Source organism: Salmo trutta, unplaced genomic scaffold, assembly GCF_901001165.1.
Source record: "Salmo trutta unplaced genomic scaffold, fSalTru1.1, whole genome shotgun sequence".
Lineage (NCBI taxonomy): Eukaryota > Metazoa > Chordata > Actinopteri > Salmoniformes > Salmonidae > Salmo > Salmo trutta.
The window spans coordinates 6,133-28,469 of NW_021823428.1; the positions used below are offsets into that span (position 1 = coordinate 6,133).

At 46.9% G+C, this 22,337-nt stretch overlaps 1 protein-coding gene across 1 annotated transcript in view; it reads right to left on the reverse strand.

Moving 5' to 3' along the window:
- Positions 1 to 334: 334 nt before the first annotated feature.
- The window catches only part of LOC115190927 (serine/arginine repetitive matrix protein 2-like), a 35,248-nt gene continuing 13,245 nt past the window's right edge, over positions 335 to 22,337 (reverse strand). Inside the window, exons 3-6 of the mRNA XM_029748964.1 lie at positions 3,971 to 4,206; positions 2,991 to 3,560; positions 1,547 to 2,876; positions 335 to 783 (exon numbers count right to left, since the gene is read on the reverse strand). Coding sequence (XP_029604824.1) covers positions 335 to 783; positions 1,547 to 2,876; positions 2,991 to 3,560; positions 3,971 to 4,206 — 2,585 coding nt within the window. The remainder of the gene's footprint in view (positions 784 to 1,546; positions 2,877 to 2,990; positions 3,561 to 3,970; positions 4,207 to 22,337) is intronic.

Genomic DNA, 22,337 nt, shown 5'->3' on the forward strand with positions numbered 1-22,337 from the left:
CTTCACTCTCGGTGTCATGGGACCCCTCCAGGCGGATGTAGGTGACCCTGGTGTGGCGCCTCACCGTGGCCCTCACCAGAACACGCACCAGGGACCGGGTTACTATGGTTCCGCTTTCACCCACAGCGGAGACAGCCATGGTACAGTCATCCCTAGTTGTTCCTGTAGTGATGGTCACTAGCTGATGGTCATCTGTAGTCGCCATAACAGCAGTCTCAGTTGCCGTGGCATCCCCCATTGCCATGGCACCGCCGTTGGTAACAGTTGCCATGGCGTCAGTGGTTTCAGCGGCACCGGTGTCGGCTCGCGTGTCTCCCTCTCTCGTCTCCCCCTGTCATACCTCGCTCTCCAGGCTGGAGAAATGGGCGGAGCCTCGTCGGGAGCATAGGCTCTTGGCCTTGAGTGGCAGGTGGGGGGAATAGAAGCGTCCGGGCTGAGGCACTGACCGTAGTCTCTGGTACAGGAGCTTAGCACTGGCTGAGGCAGAGGACGAGGAGGGAGGAGGAGGGATGGGCACCGGCAGGGAGGAGGATGAGGAAGGGGCACTAGGTAGGGGTTGAGGGGGCGAGAGGGAGGGCTGAGGGGAGTGGTCCACTAACCCTCCTGGCTGCTGTGTGCTGAGGCTGAGGCTGGCCTGGCTGCCTGACTTGGCCTGGCCCTGGTCTGGTTTGGGAGGGGGTTTGGGCCGTGAGCCCCCGCTGAAGCTGTGGCAGTGGGGGAGCAGCTCCTCCTGGCTGTGGGACAGGGCCGTGCTTCCTCTCTTCCCATGGCTGTGTGACCGCCCTTGGGGGTGCGGGTGTACATGGGGGTGGGGGTACTGGCTACATGAACATGACACCCCAGACCCCTGGTTTCTGTCTCGTGCGCGTCCCTTGCCCTTCCCCCTTCCTCCCCTTTTCCACTTCTTCTCTCCCTTCATTGGGAGTTTGTCCACAGACCAGTACCGTCGGGGGGGCGGGAGGTTTGCTGGAGGGGGGGGGCCACTGGGACCCCAGACCTCCACTCCCTCCCCCTGACGCCCACCCTACTCCTGGCCCTGAACCCCAAGAATCTCCCCCCGCCCCCCCCCAGCCCTCCACTCGCCCTAGTATAGAGTTGTCTCTGCTGTTGATGCTGCCCCCTTTCTCTCTGGAGGGGTATGTGCCGAAAAACCAGCTCCCTCCCCCTATCCCCCCTATCCCACTATTCCCTGGTCCTCCAGCCCCCCCACTCCCCTCCCTCCCCTCCCTCCCCTCCCAGTACCTCTCAAATCGCCCAAACTCCCCTGATGAGCCCTCATCAGAGTAACTCTCCTCTGCTCTCGCCCTGTCTCTTTCTGACTCTGACACAGCACCTCTCCCACCGGCCCTCCTCACCCTCTCCTCCACCCGTTCCCTCGCTCTGTCTCTCTGCCTCTCCTCCTCCACATCTTCCTCATCATTCTCCTCAGAGTCCCACTCATGGAAGGAGAGCCCCTCCTGGGTGTTAGCCCTGCCTTTCTCATAGTGCATCAACAAAGGCTTCTTCTCTCCTTCTCTCCCTCCCTCCCTTCTCTCCACCCCTCCACTCCTCCGCCTCTTGGAGAGTGGGATGAGGGGAGGGAGGGAGGAGGGGTGTGTTCCAGAGTTGGGGTCCCCCCCTTCCCCGTTTCCTCCGCTCACCCAGAACTTGACCGAGGCGGGGAGTTTAGGGTAGCGCTTACTTGGGGGTCGATGTCTGGAGTGGGAACGGGATGATTTGGGCCGCCTCTCCCTGCTCCTGCTGCTATCCTCCTCTCTATCACCCACCTCTTCCCCTTCTCCCTCCCTCCTTCCTCGCTCCCTCTCTCCTGCCCATGCTGAATCTCTCCCTTTCTCCCCAAACGTACTACGATACTGGGTTGGAAAGGATGAGTAGTCTGGCATCCCTCCTTCTCTCCCTCCATCCCCCTCTCCCTCCCTATCTGCCTCCACATCCCCCTCTTCTTGCTCAGAACGCCCAGTTGATTTCCTCCTCTTCTTCGTCTTCAGCGCCTTCTTCTTTCGCTTCTTTTTCACCTTCCGTCTCTTCCTCTCTTTGTCTCTCTCTCGTTCCCTCTCCTCCCTCTTTTTCCTCTTCTTCTTCTTTTTCTTCTTCTCTTTATCTTTCCTCCTCTTCTTCTCTCGTTTCCTCTCGTCATCTCCTCCTCCTCCACTGCGATCCCTCTCTCTCTCACCCCAGCCCGCCCACCACTCCTGTAACTGGGCCAACTGGCTACCTCCTCTCTCCCTCTCTCTCTCCCTGTCTCGCTCCCCTCGGGCAGGGCGTGGTTTTCGGGGTGGTATAGGTGGTGGCTGGCGCCCGTGACTGAGGGAACGAGAGGAGATAATTGAACGCTGTCTGTCCCTCCCCCTCCCCAGGAGAAGACTGGACTCCTCGGTCAGCTCCTCATCCTCATCATCCTCCTCTGCGTCCAAACCTTCCCGCGTGCTCTGAGAGGTCAAGGAGGAGGAGGAAGGAGAGGAGGAGCGAGAGGAGGAGGTAGAGGAAGAGGTGGACGATGTGTTAGAGGAAGAGGAGGAAGTTGAGCTGGTGTAGGGGAGTGAGGTGGAGGGGGAAGGGGGAGTGTAGGTGGGGGACATGGGCACAGTTACGGGGAGCGGGAGAGGAGGAGAGAGGGGGCGTCCCCTCCTCCCTCCACCATCCCTCGCTCCATCCCTTCCTCCTCCCCTGCGCCCCAGTGGTAGGATGTTCTCATACAGAGGCCCGCCTGGCTCTTTGGGCTTCTTGGGCCGGCGCTTCCTCCAAAAGGATGAGGGGAGAGGGGGGGAGGGTTGTGGCAGCGGGGGGTTAGTGGGCAGAGGGACTGGGGTCACGCCCACGGCTTGGCTTTTAGGAGGCAGCCGAGGCGTCCCCAAAGGTTTGACCCCTCCCTTCCCCTGACACCCAGCACCACCACCTCCCACCACCCTCTTCCCCACCCCCTGGTCAGGACCTTTCTCTGAGTAGAAGGCCACCGTGGCGGGAGGGGGTTGAGGGTGGCTCCTGGGGGCTGTTTTGGGGGTCTGGGACCCTGCCGGCTGGTCCATACAGGGTCCCAGACCCTCAGGGTCGATGGGTCCATAGTAGCGTTTATATCCATCCAGCCCCCCACCACCAACCCCCACTCCTCCAGCTGTCGTGCCCCAGGTCGGAGCCACTTTCTGGGGGAAGGGTCCCATGTCTGCGATGGCCCCGCGGACGGCCATGGGGTTAGTGGCGGTCCCGGCCTTGGGCAGCCTCCAGCGGTCCACCACGGCCAGTCTGCGATCGGGCCGGGGGAGGAATGTGGAGCAGGGCAGTGGCGCCCCCAGCATGGGAGTGTTGGAGGGCCCCAGCGCCGTCCCAGAATGCACCACGGTGGGAGGGGATCCAGGTAGTTGTGTTTGGTAGACGGGCTGTGACTGTTGCTGCTGTTGCTGCTGCGCCATGGTCAGGGCCGGGTTGGTTGATGATGCACTGACCAAGTGTGGCGGGGGTGGGACTGTTGCCATGGTGCCATGATGGTGGGGGAGCATAGCCATGGAGGATTTGGCCCTGCCCGGCGTGGTTTCATCCTCAAAGCTACAACAACTGTACATGCCCTGGTAGAGAGGGAGAGATAGAGAACAATGGTAATGAACATTCAATCATGTATTAATAGAATCAAATCTAACATGCCCTATGTGACTGAGGGACGAGAGGTTGTCAGTCAAACTGTATGCATAATATATATTAGTATGTGTTGTTTCCATCAAGGTCATTGTCAAGGTTACCATACATCCTGAGTGTGAGAGGAATTGAATTCCAATTAATCCTGTGAATTGACTGAGTGGAAATGGAATTGACCTCAACATACAGGTCACACACACACACACATCACACACGCACGGACACATGCACACGCACACAGACAAACACACACAAACACACCGACACACACACATAAGATACCTCTATCTCTTGACCCCCCTCCCCACACACACACACACCATTTCCCACCACACAAACTCACCCTACTGATGGCCAGTAGGAAGTCCAGTCTCCCGGAGCTGGTAGCCATGCAGTGTCTGAGCCTCCAGTAGACCAGGTGCTCCCAGGCAAATACCAGCAGACTGAGCCCCATAGCCACCAGCAGCATGTAGAAGACACCCGCCATGTTGTCTATGTCCAGCTTACTGCTCATCACCTCAATCTTATCATTGTGACAGATACCAGACAGCCACAGACGCTCCAGCATCTCAATCTCATCTGGGGAGGGGGAGAGGGAGTGAAACAGGGAGAAGGGGAATAGGGGTAGGGATAGAGAGAGATGGGGGATAGGGAGAGGGACAGAGAGAGATTAGAGAGAGGGACAGAGAGAGATGGGGGATAGGGAGAGGGACAGAGAGAGATGGGGGATAGGGACAGAGAGAGATGGGGGATAGGGAGAGGGACAGAGAGAGATGGGGGATAGGGAGAGGGACAGAGAGATGGGGGATAGCGAGAGGGACAGAGAGAGATAGGGAGTAGGGAGAGGGACAGAGAGATGGGGATAGGGAGAGGGACAGAGAGAGATGGGGGATAGGGAGAGGGACAGAGAGATGGGGGATAGCGAGAGGGACAGAGAGAGATAGGGAGTAGGGAGAGGGACAGAGAGATGGGGATAGGGAGAGGGACAGAGAGATGGGGATAGGGAGAGGGACAGAGAGAGATGGGGGATAGGGAGAGGGACAGAGAGATGGGGGATAGGGAGAGGGACAGAGAGATTAGGGAGAGGGACAGAGAGAGATGGGGATATAGAGGTGAACAGAGAGATATGGGGGAGAGGGAGAGGGCAAGAGAGAGATGGGAGATAGGGAGAGGGACAGAGAGAGATTGGGGATAGGGAGAGGGACAGAGAGATTAGGGAGAGGGACAGAGAGAGATGGGGATATAGAGGTGAACAGAGAGATATGGGGGATAGGGAGAGGGACAGAGAGAGATTGGGGATAGGGAGATGAACAGAGAGAGATGGGAGATAGGGAGAGGGACAGAGAGAGATTGGGGATAGGGAGATGAACAGAGAGAGATGGGAGATAGGGAGAGGGACAGAGAGAGATGAAGAGAGGATGCAAAAGGAGGTAAAGAGGAGGCAGGCAGAAAGGGATTCATACAAAGGAGAGAATTGGTGAGGGAAGGGGAAAGGAAGGTGAAGGAGGAGGAGTTAGGATTAGGGAGTAGGGGGAGGTTGGAGGAGGAGAAGAGAGGAGGACAGGAGTGGAGTGGAGGGTTAGGGAGTAGGGGGAGGTTGGAGGAGGAGAAGAGAGGAGGACAGGAGTGGAGTGGAGGGTTAGGGAGTAGGGGGAGGTTGGAGGAGGAGAAGAGAGGAGGACAGGAGTGGAGTGGAGGGTTAGGGAGTAGGGGGAGGTTGGAGGAGGAGTAGAGAGGAGGACAGGAGTGGAGTGGAGGGTTAGGGAGTAGGGGGAGGTTTATAGGAGGAGAAGAGAGGAGGACAGGAGTGGAGTGGATGGTTAGGGAGTAGGGGGAGGTTGGAGGAGGAGGAGGAGTAGAGAGGAGAACAGGAGTGGAGGGTTAAGGAGTAGGGGGAGGTTGGAGGAGGAGAAGAGAGGAGGACAGGAGAGGAGGGTTAGTGTTAGCTGTGTGTGTGTGTGTGTGTGTGTGTGTGTGTGTGTGTGTGTGTGTGTGTGTGTGTGTGTGTGTGTGTGTGTGTGTGTGTTTCATTAGCACTAAAGGGAGGTCCTCAGGCCCTCTGTTTGCTCCTCATTCCAGGTGACTCCTCAAGGTCAGTGGTCAACAATTGTAAAGGCCTGTTTTTGTCAAGCTTCAACAGTACGGCAAAATGAGAAGAGAAGGAGGAGGAGAGAGAGGTAAAGAAAGAAAGAGAGGGGGGTAGAAGAGGAGGGGCTGAACAATAACAAATAAAATAGAAGCAAAATAAGCCTGAAAACATTATAACCCTAGAACTGAGAGCAAATAAAGAGAGGAGAGAAAGAGACAGGAAGGAGGAAGAAAAGAGGGAGAGAGTGGATAAAAATAAGTAAAGAGAAAGAGAGGGATGAAAGAAGGAATGAGGGAGAGAAGCAGAGGTACAGTTATATATAGTGGGAGAGAGGGAAAGAGAAGGAGAGAGGAAATCTTTCTCTGTCCACGACCACAGTGTGCCAGGGGAAAGAGAGGAGCGAGGGAACGAGGGAGGCAGAGACGGAGGACGAGAGGCAGAGATTGTGTCATTATGACAAACAGCAGGTACACTCTTCAGTTTGAAGAGGATGAGAGAAAAGGGGAAAATGTGACACATTAGAGAGAAACGAAGGAGAAGAATAACAGACAGGGAGAAGGAGAGACAGAAGAAGAGAGAAGGGAGAGCTTGGAGATTAGAATAATTTAAATGTGGTGGAAGGATGGCCAGAATCTATATCATGGTGGTCGGCTCAGGTGGGTGAGGGGATTCTCATCTGCTTACCTACAGGGGAGCCAACATGTTTGTCTTTCTCATTAATGAAAACTAGCCTACCCACAAGCACAGGGGGCCCTACACCCTCTCTGATTGGCTGATAGGGAGACTGCTTGTGTAACCATAGTGATGGACAGACAGGTAACAGATGTATGATTCATTGAGGGATTAAAAAATAATTTAGCAGAGAGGAATGCAATGAAACTACTATCACAACAACCACTATTACTGCTCTACTATCATAACAACCACTACTACTGCTCTACTATCATAACAACCACTACTACTACAGCTCTACTATCATAACAACCACTACTACTACTGCTCTACTATCACAACAATCACTACTACTGCTCTACTATCATAACAACCACTACTACTACTGCTCTACTATCATAACAACCACTACTACAGCTCTACTATCATAACAACCACTACTACTGCTCTACTATCATAACAACCACTACAACTACTGCTCTACTATCATAACAACCACTACTACTACTGCTCTACTATCATAACAACCACTACTACTACTGCTCTACTATCATAACAACCACTACTACTACTGCTCTACTATCATAACAACCACTACAACTACTGCTCTACTATCATAACAACCACTACAACTACTGCTCTACTATCACAACAATCACTACTACTGCTCTACAATCATAATAACCATTACTACTACTGCTCTACTATCACAACAATCACTACTACTGCTGCTCTACTATCATAACCACCACTGCTACTGCTGCTCTACTATCATAACAACCACTACTACTACTGCTCTACTATCATAACAACCACTACTACTGCTCTACTATCATAACAACCACTATTACTGCTCTACTGTCATAACAACCACTACTACTGCTCTACTATCATAACAACCACTACTACTACTGCTCTACTATCATAACAACCACTACTACTGCTGCTCTACTATCATAACAACCACTACTACTACTGCTCTACTATCATAACAACCACTACTACTACTGCTCTACTATCATAACAACCACTCTACTGCTCTACTATCATAACAACCACTACTACTGCTGCTCTACTATCATAACAACCACTACTGCTGCTCTACTATCATAACAACCACTACAACTGCTCTACTATCATAGCAACCACTACTACTGCTCTACTATCATAACAATCACTACAACTGCTCTACTATCATAACCACCACTATTACTGCTCTACTATCATAACAACCACTACTACTGCTCTACTATCATAACAACCACTACTACTACTGCTCTACTATCATAACAACCACTACTACTACTGCTCTACTATCATAACAACCACTACTACTGCTCTACTATCATAACAACCACTACTACTGCTGCTCTACTATCATAACAACCACTACTGCTGCTCTACTATCATAACAACCACTACAACTGCTCTACTATCATAGCAACCACTACTACTGCTCTACTATCATAACAATCACTACAACTGCTCTACTATCATAACCACCACTATTACTGCTCTACTATCATAACAACTGTGGTGACTAATTTCTGCATTACCAAATGAGGAGAGTTACAAACTTCACACACCAGTCAGAGTTATACTTAAACAACATCTTTAATAATAAGAGCTTTGCAATAGCACTTGACTTTCAATGATGCGCCATTGAAAAAAAGTGATAACACAAAAGTACAAAGATCTTTTATAGCTAAGATACACCCCTCTCAACGTACATGACGAACAACAGATACATAGAATGGTCACAAGGTTAAGATTTGTATGAAAGATATCTATAGAACATAGCAGACAGCAACTGCTGTGTCAACAGTTTTCATTGTATAGACCTGGTCCTCATACTCCAAACTGGAACCATCTCTCCCTGGTACGGTATAGAACAGAAACATTAACTCATGTCCTCTGGAATGCTCTTTAGGCTTTATTACCCAAAGACATCGTAAATCTCCCCTGTCAGTGTTATCCCATAGAGGCCCATCCTCAGTAAAACACACACACAATAGTTAATAGAATACTCTATTCTGTCGAATAAAACAGCCATTATAATACAATACAAGCATTATAACATAATCTTGCAATTTTCCATGACACAGCCACTACAACTACTGCTTTACTATCACAACAACCACTACTACTGCTCTACTATCATAACAACCACTACTACTGCTCTACTATCATAACAACCACTACTACTGCTCTACTATCATAACCACCACTACTAACAGGATCTGAGGACCCAAGCCAAATCTTTTTAGTTTCCTGAGGGGGTATAGGCTTTGTCGTGCCCTCTTCACGACTGTCTTGGTGTGTTTCGACCATTCTAGTTTCTTGGTGATGTGGACACCAAGGAACTTGAAGCTCTCAACCTGCTCCACTACAGCCCTGTTGATGAGAATGGGGGCGTACTCCATCCTCCTTTTCCTGTAGTCCACAATCATCTCCTTAGTCTTGGTTACGTTGAGGGATAGATAGGTTGTTATTCGGGCACCACCCGGCCAGGTCTCTGACCTCCTCCCTATAGGCTGTCTCGTCGTTGTCGGTGATTAGGCCTACCACTGTTGTGTCGTCTGCAAACTTAATGATGGTGTTGGAGTCGTGCCTGGCCATGCTGTCCTGGGTGAACAGGGAGTACAGGAGGGGACTGAGCACACACGGGTTCCAGTGTTGAGGATCAGCGTAGCAGATGAGTAGCTACCTACCCTCACCACCTGGGGGCGGCCCGTCAGGAAGTCCAGGATCCAGTTGCAGAGGGAGGTGTTTAGTCCCAGGATCCTTAGCTTAGTGATGAGCTTCGAGGGTACTATGGTGTTGAACGCTGAGCTGTAGTCAATGAATAGCATTCTCACATAGGTGTTCCTTTTGTCCAGGTGGGAAAGGGCAGTGTGGAGTGCAATAGAGATTGCATCATCTGTGGATCTGTTTGGGCGGTATGCAAATTGGAGTGGGTCTAGGGTTTCTGGGATAATGGTGTTGATGTGAGCCATTACCAACCTTTCAAAAAAATGCATGGCTACGGACGTGAGGGCTACGGGTCTGTAGTCATTAAGGCAGGTTGCCTTTCTGTTCTTGGGCACAGGGACTATGGTGGTCTGCTTGTCCCAGACTCAATCAGGGACATGTTGAAAATGTTAGTGAAGACACCTGCCAGTTGGTCAGCACATTCCCGGAGCACACGTCCTGGTAATCCGTCTGGCCCCGCAGCCTTGTGTATGTTGACCTGTTTAAAGGTTTAACTCACATCGTCTACGGAGAGCGTGATCACACAGTCGTCCGGAACAGCTGATGCTCTCATGCATGCCTCAGTGTTGCTTGCCTCGTAGCGAGCATAGAAGGGATTTAGCTTGTCTGGTACGCTCGTGTCACTGGCCAGCTCGCGGCTGTGCTTCCCTTTGTAGTCTGTAATAGTTTGCAAGGCCTGCCACATAAGATGAGCCTCGGAGCCGGTGTAGTATGATTCAATCTTAGCCCTGTATTGACGCTTTGCCTGTTTGATGGTTCATCGCAGGGCATAGCAGGATTTCATGTAAGCTTCCGGGTTAGAGTCCCGCTCCTTGAAAGCGACAGCTCTGCCCTTTTGCTCAGTGCGAATGTTGCCTGTAATCCACGGCTTCTGGTTGGTGTATGTCCGTACAGTGACTGTGGGGATGATGTCCTCGATGCACTTATTGATAAAGCCAGTGACTGATGTGGTGTACTCCTCAATGCCATCAGAAGAATAAAAGAAAATGTTCCAGTCTGTGATAGCAAAACAGTCCTGTAGTATAGCATCTGCTTCATCTTACCACAGACCACTTTCTTATACTACTGCTCTACTATCATAACAACCACTAAAACTAATGCTCTACCATAATAACAACCACCACTACTACTGCTCTACTATCATAACAACCACTACTACTGCTCTGCCATAATAACAACCACCACTACTACTGCTCTACTATCATAACAACTACTACTACTGCTCTACCATAATAACAACCACTACTACTGCTCTACTATCGTAACAACCACCACTGCTACTGCTCTACTATCATAATAACCACCACTGCTAATGCTCTACTATCATAACAACCACTACTACTGCTCTACTATCATAACAACCACTACTACTGCTCTACTACCATAACAACCACTACTACTGCTCTACCATAATAACAACCACTACAACTGCTCTACTATCATAACAACCACTACTACTGCTCTATTATCAGAACATCCTCTACTTCTGCTCTACTATCACAACCACCACCACTTCTACTGCTCTACTATCATACCAACTACCACTACTGCTCTACTATCATAACCAATCCTACTAGTGCTCTACTATCATAACAATCACAACTACTGCTCTACCATTATAACCACGACTACTAATACTGCTCTACTATCAAACCAACCAGAACAACTACTGCTCTACTATCTTAATAACAACCACTACTTCTACTGCTCTACTATCATATCAATCAGTACTACTGCTCAACTATCATAAACATCAGTACTACTGCTCTACTGTCATAACAACCACTAAAACTACTACTCTACTATCATAACCACCACTGCTACTACTGCTCTACTGTCATAAATACCAGCACTACAACTGCTCTACTATCATAAAAACAACCACTACTACTGCTCTTCTATCATAACAATCAGTACTACTGCTCTACTATCATAACAACCGCTACTACTGCTGCTCTACTATCATAACAACCACTACTACTGCTCTACTGCCATAACAACCGCTACCACCACTGCTCTACTATCATAACCACCACCGCTACTACTGCTCTACTGTCATAACCCCCACTGCTACTACTGCTCTACTGTCATAACAACCAGCACTACTACTGTTCTACTATCATAACAACCAGCACTACTACTGCTCTACTATCATAACTACCAGCACCACCAGTGCTCTACTATCATAACAACCAGCACTACTACTGCTCTACTATCATAACAACCAGCACTACTACTGCTCTACTATCATAACAACCGCTACCACCACTGCTCTACTATCATAACAACCACTACTACTGCTCCATAATCATAACAACCACTACTACTACTGCTCTACTGTCATAACCACCACTGCTACTGCTCTGCTATCATAACCACCACCACTGCTAATGCTCTACTATCATAACAACCACTACTACTGCTCTACTACCATAACAACCACTACTACTGCTCTACTACCATAACAACCACTACTACTACTGCTCTACCATAATAACAACCACCACCACTGCTCTACTATCATAACAACCAATACTACTGCTCCATAATCATAACAACCACTACTACTACTGCTCTACTATCATAACCACCACCGCTACTACTGCTCTACTGTCATAACCCCCACTGCTACTACTGCTCTACTGTCATAACAACCAGCACTACTACTGTTCTACTATCATAACAACCAGCACTACTACTGCTCTACTATCATAACAACCAGCACCCCCACTGCTCTACTATCATAACAACAACTACCATTGCTCTTCTATAACAACCGCCACCACTACTACTGCTGTACCATCATAACAATCAGTACTACTGCTCTACTATCATAACAACCAGCACCCAAACTGCTCTACTATCATAACAACAAGCACTACTACTGCTCTACTATCGAAACAACCAGCACTACCACTGCTTTACTATCATAACAACCACTACTATTGCTCTTCTATCACAACCACCAGCACTACTACTGCTCTACTGTCATAACAACCACTACTTCTACTGCTCTACTATCATAACCACCACTCCTTATACTGCTCTACTGTCATAACAACCTGCACTACTACTGCTCTGCTATCATAACAACCAGCACTACCACTGCTCTACTATCATAACAATCAGTACCACTACTGCTTTACTATCATAACAATCAGTACAACTGCCCTACTATCATAACAACCACTACTACTACTGCTCTACTGTCATAACCACCACCGCTACCACTGCTATACTGTCAAAACAACCAGGACTACTACTGCTCTACTATCATAACAACCAGCAATACCACTGCTCTACTATTGTAACAACCAGCACTGCCACTGCTTTACCATCATAACAACCACTACTATTGCTCTTCTATCACAACCACCACAACTAGTACTGCTCTACTGTCATAACAACCACTACTACTACTGCTCTACTATCACAACAACCACCACTACTGCTCTACTATCGTAACAACCACCACTGCTACTGCTCTGCTATCATAACAACCACCACTGCTAATGCTCTACTATCATAACAACCACTACTACTGCTCTACTACCATAACAACCACTACTACTGCTCTACTACCATAACAACCACTACTACTACTGCTCTACCATAATAACAACCACTACAACTGCTCTACTATCATAACAACCACTACTACTGCTCTATTATCAGAACAACCTCTACTTCTGCTCTACTATCACAACCACCACCACTTCTACTGCTCTACTATCATACCAACCACCACTACTGCTCTACTATCATAACCACTCCTACTAGTGCTCTACTATCATAACAATCACACCTACTGCTCTACCATTATAACCACAACTACTACTACTGCTCTACTATCAAACCAACCATAACAACTACTGCTCTACTATCTTAATAACAACCACTACTTCTACTGCTCCACTATCATATCAATCAGTACTACTGCTCAACTATCATAAAAATCAGTACTACTGCTCTACTGTCATAACAACCAATAATACTACTACTATACTATCAAAACCACCACTGCTACTACTGCTCTACTGTCATAAATACCAGCACTACAACTGCTCTACTATCATAAAAACCAGCACTACGACTGCTCTACTATCATAACAACCAGCACTACTACCTACTTACTATCATAACAACCACTACTACTACTGCTCTACAATCATAACAACCACTACTTCTGCTCTTCTATCATAACAATCAGTACTACTGTTCTACTATTTAACAACCAGCACTACTACTGCTCTACTATCATAACAACCAGCACCACCACTGCTCTACTATCATAACAACCAGCACTACTACTGCTCTACTATCATAACAACCAGCACTACTACTGCTCTACAATCAAAACAACCACTACCATTGCTCTTCTATAACAACCGCCACCACTACTACTGCTGTACCATCCTAACAATCAGTACTTCTGCCCTACTATCATAACAAACACTATTACTAATGCTCTACTATCATAACCCCCACTGCTTATACTGCTCTACTATCATAACAACCACTACTACTGCTCTACTATCATAACAACAACTACCACTGCTCTACTATCATAACAACACCTACTACTACTACTGCTCTACTATCATAACCACCACTGCTACTACAGCTCTACTATCATAACAACCACCGCTACTACTGCTCTACTATCATAACCACCACCGCTACAACAGCTCTACTGTCACAACGACCACTGCTACTACTGCTATACTGTCAAAACAACCATTACTACTACTGCTCTACTATCATAACAACCAGCAATACCACTGCTCTACTATTGTAACAACCAGCACTGCCACTGCTTTACCATCATAACAACCACTACTATTGCTCTTCTATCACAACCACCACAACTAGTACTGCTCTACTGTCATAACAACCACTACTTCTACAGCTCTACTATCATAAACACCACTGCTACTAGTGCTCTACTGTCATAACAACCAGCACTACTACTGCTCTAATATCATAACAACCACTACTACTACTGCTCCACTATAATAACAACCACTACCACTGCTCTACTATCATAACAACCACTACAACTACTGCTCTACTATCATAGCAACCAGCACTGCTACTGCTCTACTATCATAACAACCACTTTTCTACTGCTCTACTATCATAACCACCACTTCTACTAGTGGTCTACTGTCATAACAACAGGACAAAAACTGCTCTAATATCATAACAACAACTACTTCTACTGCTCTACTATCATAACAACCAGTACTACCACTACTCTACCATAATAACAACCACTACTACAACTGCTCTACCATAATAACAACCACTACTACTACTACACTACTATCATGACAACCACTAATACTGCTCTTCGATCATAACCACCACCTTAACTACTGCTGTACTATCATAACAAATACTACTATTGCTCTTCTATCACAACCACCACCACTACTACTGCTCTACTATCATAACAACCACTACTACTACTGCTCTACCATCATAATCACCACAGCTACTACCGCTCTACTGTCATAACAACCAGCGCTACTACTGCACTACTATCATAATCACCACAGCTACTACCACTCTACTGTAAAACAACCAGCACTACTACTGCTCTACTATCATAACAACCAGCACTACTACCGCTCTACTATCATAACAACCACTACTATTGCTCTTCAATCACAACCACCAGCACTACTATTGCTCTACTGTCATAACAACCACTACTTCTACTGTTCTACTGTCATAACCACCACTGCTAATACTGCTCTACTGTCATAACAACCAGCACTACTACTGCTCTTGTATCATAACAACCACTACTACAACTGCTCTTCTACCACAACCACCGCCACTATTACTGCTCTACTATCATACCAATCAGTACTACTGCTCTACTATCATAATAACCGCTACTACTACTGCTCTACTATCCAAACAACAAGCTCTACTACTCTTCTACTATCATAACAACCGCTACCACCACTGCTCTGCTATCATAACAACCACTACTACCGCTCTACTATCATAACAACCACTACCACTGCTCTACTGTCATAACAACCAGCACTACTACTGCTCTACTATTAAAACAACCACTACCACTGCTCTACTATCATAACAACCACTACTACTACTGCTCTACTATCATAACCACCACTACTACTACTGCTCTACTATCATAACCACCACCGCTACTACTGCTCCACTGTCATAACCCCCACTGCTACTACTGCTCTACTGTCATAACAACCAGCACTACTACTACTCTACTATCATAACAACCACTACCATTGCTCTTCTATCGCAAGCACCACCACTACTACTGCTCAACTTTCGTAACAATCAGTACTACTGCCCTACTATCATAACTCCACTGCTACTACTGCTATACTGTCAAAACAACCAGCACTACTACTGCTCTACTATCATAACAACCAGCACTACTACTGCTCTACTATCAGAACAACCACTACTTCTATTGCTCTACTATCATAACCAACACTGCTACTAGTGCTCTACTATCATAACAACCAGCAATACTACTGCTCTAATATCATAACCACCACTGCTTCTAGTGCTCTACTATAATAACAACCAGCACTACTACTGCTCTACTATCAGAACAACCACTACTTCTATTGCTCTACTATCATAACCAACACTGCTACTAGTGCTCTACTATCATAACAACCAGCAATACTACTGCTCTAATATCATAACCACCACTGCTTCTAGTGCTCTACTATAATAACAACCAGCACTACTACTGCTCTACTATCGTAACAACCAGCACTACCACTGCTTTACAATCGTAACAACCACTACCATTGCTCTTCTATAACAACCACCACCACTACTTCTGCTATACTATCATAGCAATCAGTACTACTGCCCTACTATCATAACAACCACTACTACTACTGCTCTTCTATCATAACCACCACTACTACTACTGCTCTACTATCATAACCACCACTGCAACTACTGCTCTACTATCATAACCACCACTGCTACTAATGCTATACTGTAAAAACAACCAGCACTACCACTGCTCTACTATCATAACAACCAGCAATACTTCTGCTCTACTATCGTAACAACCAGCACTACCACTGCTTTACTATCATAACAACCACTACTATTGCTCTTCTATCACAACCACCTGCACAACTACTGCTCTACTGTCATAACAACCACTACTTCTACTGCTCTACTATCATAACAACCACTGCTACTAGTGCTCTACTGTCATAACAACCACTACTACTACTGCTCTACTATCATAACCACCACTGCAACTACTGCTATACTGTCAAAACAACCAGCACTACTACTGCTCTACTATCATAACAACCTGCAATACTACTGCTCTACTATCGTAACAACCAGCACAACCACTGCTTTACTATCATAACAACCACTACTATTGCTCTTCTATCACAACCACCAGCACTACTACTGCACTACTGTCATAACAACCACCACTACTACTGCTCTACTCTCATAACAACCACTACTACTGCTCTACCATAAAAACAACCACGACGACTACTGCTTTACTATCATAAAAAACACAGCTACTACCACTCTACTGTCATAACAACCAGCACTACTATTGCTCTACTATCATAACAACCAGCACTACTACCGCTCTACTATCATAACAACCACTACTACTGCTCTACTATCATAACAACAACTACTACTGCTCTACTATCATAACACCACTACTACTACTGCTCTACTATCATAACAACCACTACTTCTACTGCTCTACTATCATAACCTCCACTGCTACTAGTCCTCTACTCTCATAACAACCAGCACTACTACTGCTCTACTATCATAACCAACACTGCTGCTAGTGCTCTACTGTCTTAACAACCAGCACAACTACTGCTCTACTATACTAGCAACTACTACTACTGCTGCTATACTATTATAACAACCACTATTGCTGCTCAACTATCATAACAACCACTTCTACTGCTCTACCATAATACCAACCACGACTACTGCTCTACCAAAATAATAACCACTACTACTACTACTTTACTATCATAACAACCATTACTCCTGCTCTACTATCAAAACCACCACTACTACTACTGGTCTACTATCATAACAACCGCTACTGCTCTACCATAATAACAACCACGACTACTGCTCTACTATCATAACAACCACTACTACTGCTCTACCAAAATAGCAACCACTACAACTTCTGCTTTACTATCATAACAATAACTACTACTGCTCTGCTATCACAACAACCAGGACTGCTACTGCTTTACAGTCATAACAACCACTGCTACTGCTCTTCTATCACAACCACCATCACTGCTACTGCTCTACTATCATAACAATCAGTACACCTGCTCTACTATCAAAACAACCACTACTTCTACTGCTCTACTATCAAAACCTCCACTGCTACTAGTGCTCTACTGTCATAACAACCAGCACTACTACTGCTCTACTATCATAACAACCACAACTACTGCTCTTCTATCACAACCATCACTACTACTTCACTATCATAACAACCAGCACTACTACTACTCTACTATACTAACAACCACTACTACCACTGCTTCACTATCACAACAACCACCACTACTGCTCTACAATCATAACAACCACCACTACTGCTCTGCTATCATAACAACATCTACTCCTGCACTACTATCATAACAACCACTAGTCCTGCTCTACCATAACAACAACCACTACTACTACTGCTTTGCCATAATTACAACCACTACTACTACTGCTTTACTATCATAGCAACCATCACTTCTACTACTCTACTGTCATAATAACCGCTACAACTACTGCTCCACTATCATAACAACCACTACTACTACTACTCTACTGTCATAATAACCTCTACAACTACTGCCTACTATCAAAACAACCACTACTACTACTGCTCTACTGTCATAACAACCAGCACTAGTACTGCTCTAATATCATAACAACCACTACTATTGCTCTTCTATCACAACCACCACCACTACTACTGCTCTACTATCATAACCACCACTGCTACTACTGCTCTACTTTCATAACAACAACTACCACTGCTCTACTATCATAACAACACCTACTACTACTACTGCTCTACTGTCATAACAACCAGCACTACTACAGCTCCACTATCATAACAACCACTACTACTACTGCTATACTATCATAACCACCATCGCTACCACTGCTCTAATGTCATAACGACCACTGCAACTACTGCTCTACTATCATAACAACCAGCAATACTACTGCTCTACTATTGTAACAACCAGCTTTACTATCATAACAACCACTACTATTGCTCTTCTATCACAACCACCAGCACTTCTACTACTCTACTGTCATAATAACCGCTACAACTACTGCCTACTATCAAAACAACCACTACCACTACTGCTCTACCATCATAATCACCACTGCAACTACTGCTCTACCATCATAACAACCACTTTTCTACTGCTCTACTATCATAACCCCCACTGCTACTAGTGGTCTACTGTCATAACAACAAGCACAACTACTGCTCTAATATCATAACAACCACTACTACTACTGCTCTACTATCATAACAACCACTACTACTACTACTCTACCATAATAACAACCACTACCACTACTGCTTTACTATCATAACAACCACTACTCCTGCTCTACCATAATAACAACCACTACTACTACTACTACTCTACTATCATGACAACCACTATGTCACGTTCTGACCAGTATGAGGGTTATTTTGTTAGTGTAGGCTGGTCAGGACGTGGCAGAGGGTATTTGGTTTATGTGGTTCGGGGTGTGTGTATTATGTAGAGGGTAGTTGATTTATGTATTCCGGGGTTTTTGGTCACTGCTCTGTTAGTCTATGTTCTTTCTAGTCTTTTCTATGTTTAGTTAATTGGGGTGTGGACTCTCAATTGAAGGCAGGTGTTGTCTAGTTGCCTTTGATTGAGAGCCCTATATATTAGGGTGTGTTTGTGTTTGTAATTTGTGGGAGGTTGTCACTTGAATTGCTGTCTTTTGCCGTCAAGTCTGTATTCGTCGTCCATCATTTTGTTTTGTTTGTAGAAGTGTTTTCATTAAAAAGTTAATTATGAGCACTCAACCCGCTGCACCTTGGTCCATTCCTGACAACCGCCGTTACACACTATTACTGCTGTACTATCATAACAACCACTACTACTTCTCTTCGATCATAACCACCACTACAACTACTGCTGTACTATCATAACAAATACTACTATTGCTCTTCTATCACAACCACCACCACTACTACTGCTCTACTCTCATAACAACCACTACTACTGCTCTACCATAAAAACAACCACGACTACTACTGCTTTACTATCATCAAAACCAATACTACTGCTCTTCTATCATAACCACCATTACAACTACTGCTCTACTATCATAACAACCACGACTACTACTGCTCTACCATCATAATCACCACAGCTACTACCACTCTACTGTCATAACAACCAGCACTACTACTGCTCTACTATCATAACAACCAGCACTACTACCGCTCTACTATCATAACAACCACTACTACTACTCTACTATCATAACAACAACAACTACTACTGCTCTACTATCATAACACCACTACTACTACTGCTCTACTATCAAAACAACCACTACTTCTACTGCTCTACTATCATAACCTCCACTGCTACTAGTCCTCTACTGTCATAACAACCAGCACTACTACTGCTCTACTAACATAACAACCACTACTTATACTGCTCTACTATCATAACCAACACTGCTGCTAGTGCTCTACTGTCTTAACAACCATCACAACTACTGCTCTACTATACTAGCAACTACTACTACTGCTGCTCTACTTTTATAACAACCACTACTGCTGCTCTACTATCATAACAACCACTACTACTACTGCTCTACTATCCTAGCCACCATTACTACTGCTCTACTATGATAGAGACCAGCACTACTACTGCTTATCTATAATAACAACCGCTACTGCTACTGCGCTACTATAATAACCACCACTGCTACTACTGCTCTACTATAATAACAACCACAACCACTACTTATACTGCTCTACTATCATAACTGTCACGTCCTGACCAGTATAAGGGTTATTTGTTATTGTAGTTTGGTCAGGACGTGGCAGAGGGTATTTTGTTTATGTGGTTCGGGGTGGTGATTTTTGTAGTAGGGTGTTTGATTTATTATTTCCGGGTTTTGGTCTATGTTCTATGTTTTGTATTTCTATGTGGTCTCTAGTCTTTTGTATTTCTATGTCTAGTTTATTGGGGTTGGACTCTCAATTGGAGGCAGGTGCTTTCTGGTTGCCTCTGATTGAGAGTCCTATATATGGGTAATTGTTTGGTTTTGTGTTGTGGGAGATTGTTTCTTGTTTTGCCTGTGTGAGCATGACAAGACTGTTTTGTTGTTCGTGCGTTCTTCATTTGTTATTTTGGTGTTCTCTTTATTTAAAATAAATATCAAGATGAGCATCCACATTCCTGCTGCGTTTTGGTCCTCCATTCCCGACGACAACCGTTACAGAATCTCCCACCACAACAAGACCAAGCAGCGGAAGAAGGAGAGGAGGAACGCTGAGAAAATGGACTTTGATATGGACGATCATGAGAAGTGGACGTGGGATGATATTATGGCCGGAGAAGGTCCATGGAGGAAGTGGAGCGAAGACAGGGAACGCTACAGGGGAACACGACTGGCGTTTAAGCCCGAGAGGCAGCCCCAATCATTTTTTTTGGGGGGGGGCACACGGGTAGTTTGACTAGGCGAGGATTGAACCCCAGGCCAAATCCCCGTACCTTTTCTGGGCAACCAGTGACTGGGCAGGTCCCGTGCTTCGGGGTAATGGGTACTGTGGCGAGGCCAAGTATTTTTAGGCCGGTACGCGCAGTACCAGCGCCCCGCATTTGCCAGGGGGAAGTGAGCATCCAGCCAGTAAGAGCGATGCCAGTTCTGCGCTCGAGACCGCCAGTACGCCTCTACGGTCCAGTACGTCAGCCCTGTCCGACTCGTCCTGTTCCCGCTCCCTGCACTAGCCCTGAGGTGCGTGTTCCCAGGCTGATACCTCCAGTACCAGCACCACGCATCAGGCTTCCAGTGCGTCAGCCCAGTCCGACTCGTCCTGTTCCCGCTCCCTGCACTAGCCCTGAGGTGCGTGTTCCCAGGCTGATACCTCCAGTACCAGCACCACGCATCAGGCTTCCAGTGCGTCAACCCAGTCCGACTCGGCCTGTTCCCGCTCCCCGCACTAGCCCTGAGGTGCGTGTTCCCAGGCTGATACCTCCAGTACCAGCACCACGCATCAGGCTTCCAGTGCGTCAGCCCAGTCCGACTCGTAGTGTTCCCGCTCCTCGCACTAGACCTGAGGTGCGTGTCCCCAGACTGGCACATCCAGTACCAGTACCACGCATCAGGCTTCCAGTGCGTCAGCCCAGCCTCGAGAGTTCGGCAATAGTGTGCAGTCCAGAGTATCCGGCAACAGTGTGCAGTCCAGAGTATCCAGCAACAGTGTGCAGTCCAGAGTATCCGGCACCAGTGTGCAGTCCAGAGTATCCGGCACCAGTGTGCAGTCCAGAGTATCCGGCAACAGTGTGCAGTCCAGAGTATCCGGCACCAGTGTGCAGTCCAGAGTATCTGGCAACAGTGTCTAGTCCGGAACCGAGGGAGACTGCCTGCGACCCGGAACCAAGGGAGTCTGCCTGCAACCCGGAGCCAAGGGAGTCTGCCTGCGACCCGGAACCGAGGGAGTCTGCCTGCGACCCGGAACCGAGGGAGTCTGCCTGCGACCCGGAACCGAGGGAGTCTGCCTGCGACCCGGAACCGAAGGGGTCTGCCTGTGACCCAGAACCAAGGGAGTCTATCAGCAACCCGGAACTAAGTAAGTCTGTTGACGATCCGGAACTAAATAGGATTAACTGTGTATCAAATGAGTCTGCCTACAGTGTGGAACGGAAGAGGTCTGCCTACGATCCGGAACGATGGGAGTCTGCCTACGGCCTGAAACTGAGCAAGTCTGTCTGCATTCTGGAGGACAGTAGGCCGGAGCCAGAACCACCTCCTGTATAGGTGGGTTGGGGAGGGGGGGTGCAGCACAAGTGCCGTCGGTGACGGCAGCCACCCTCCTTTCCCTCCCTTTAGTTTAGGGGGATTTTTTGTTGTTGTT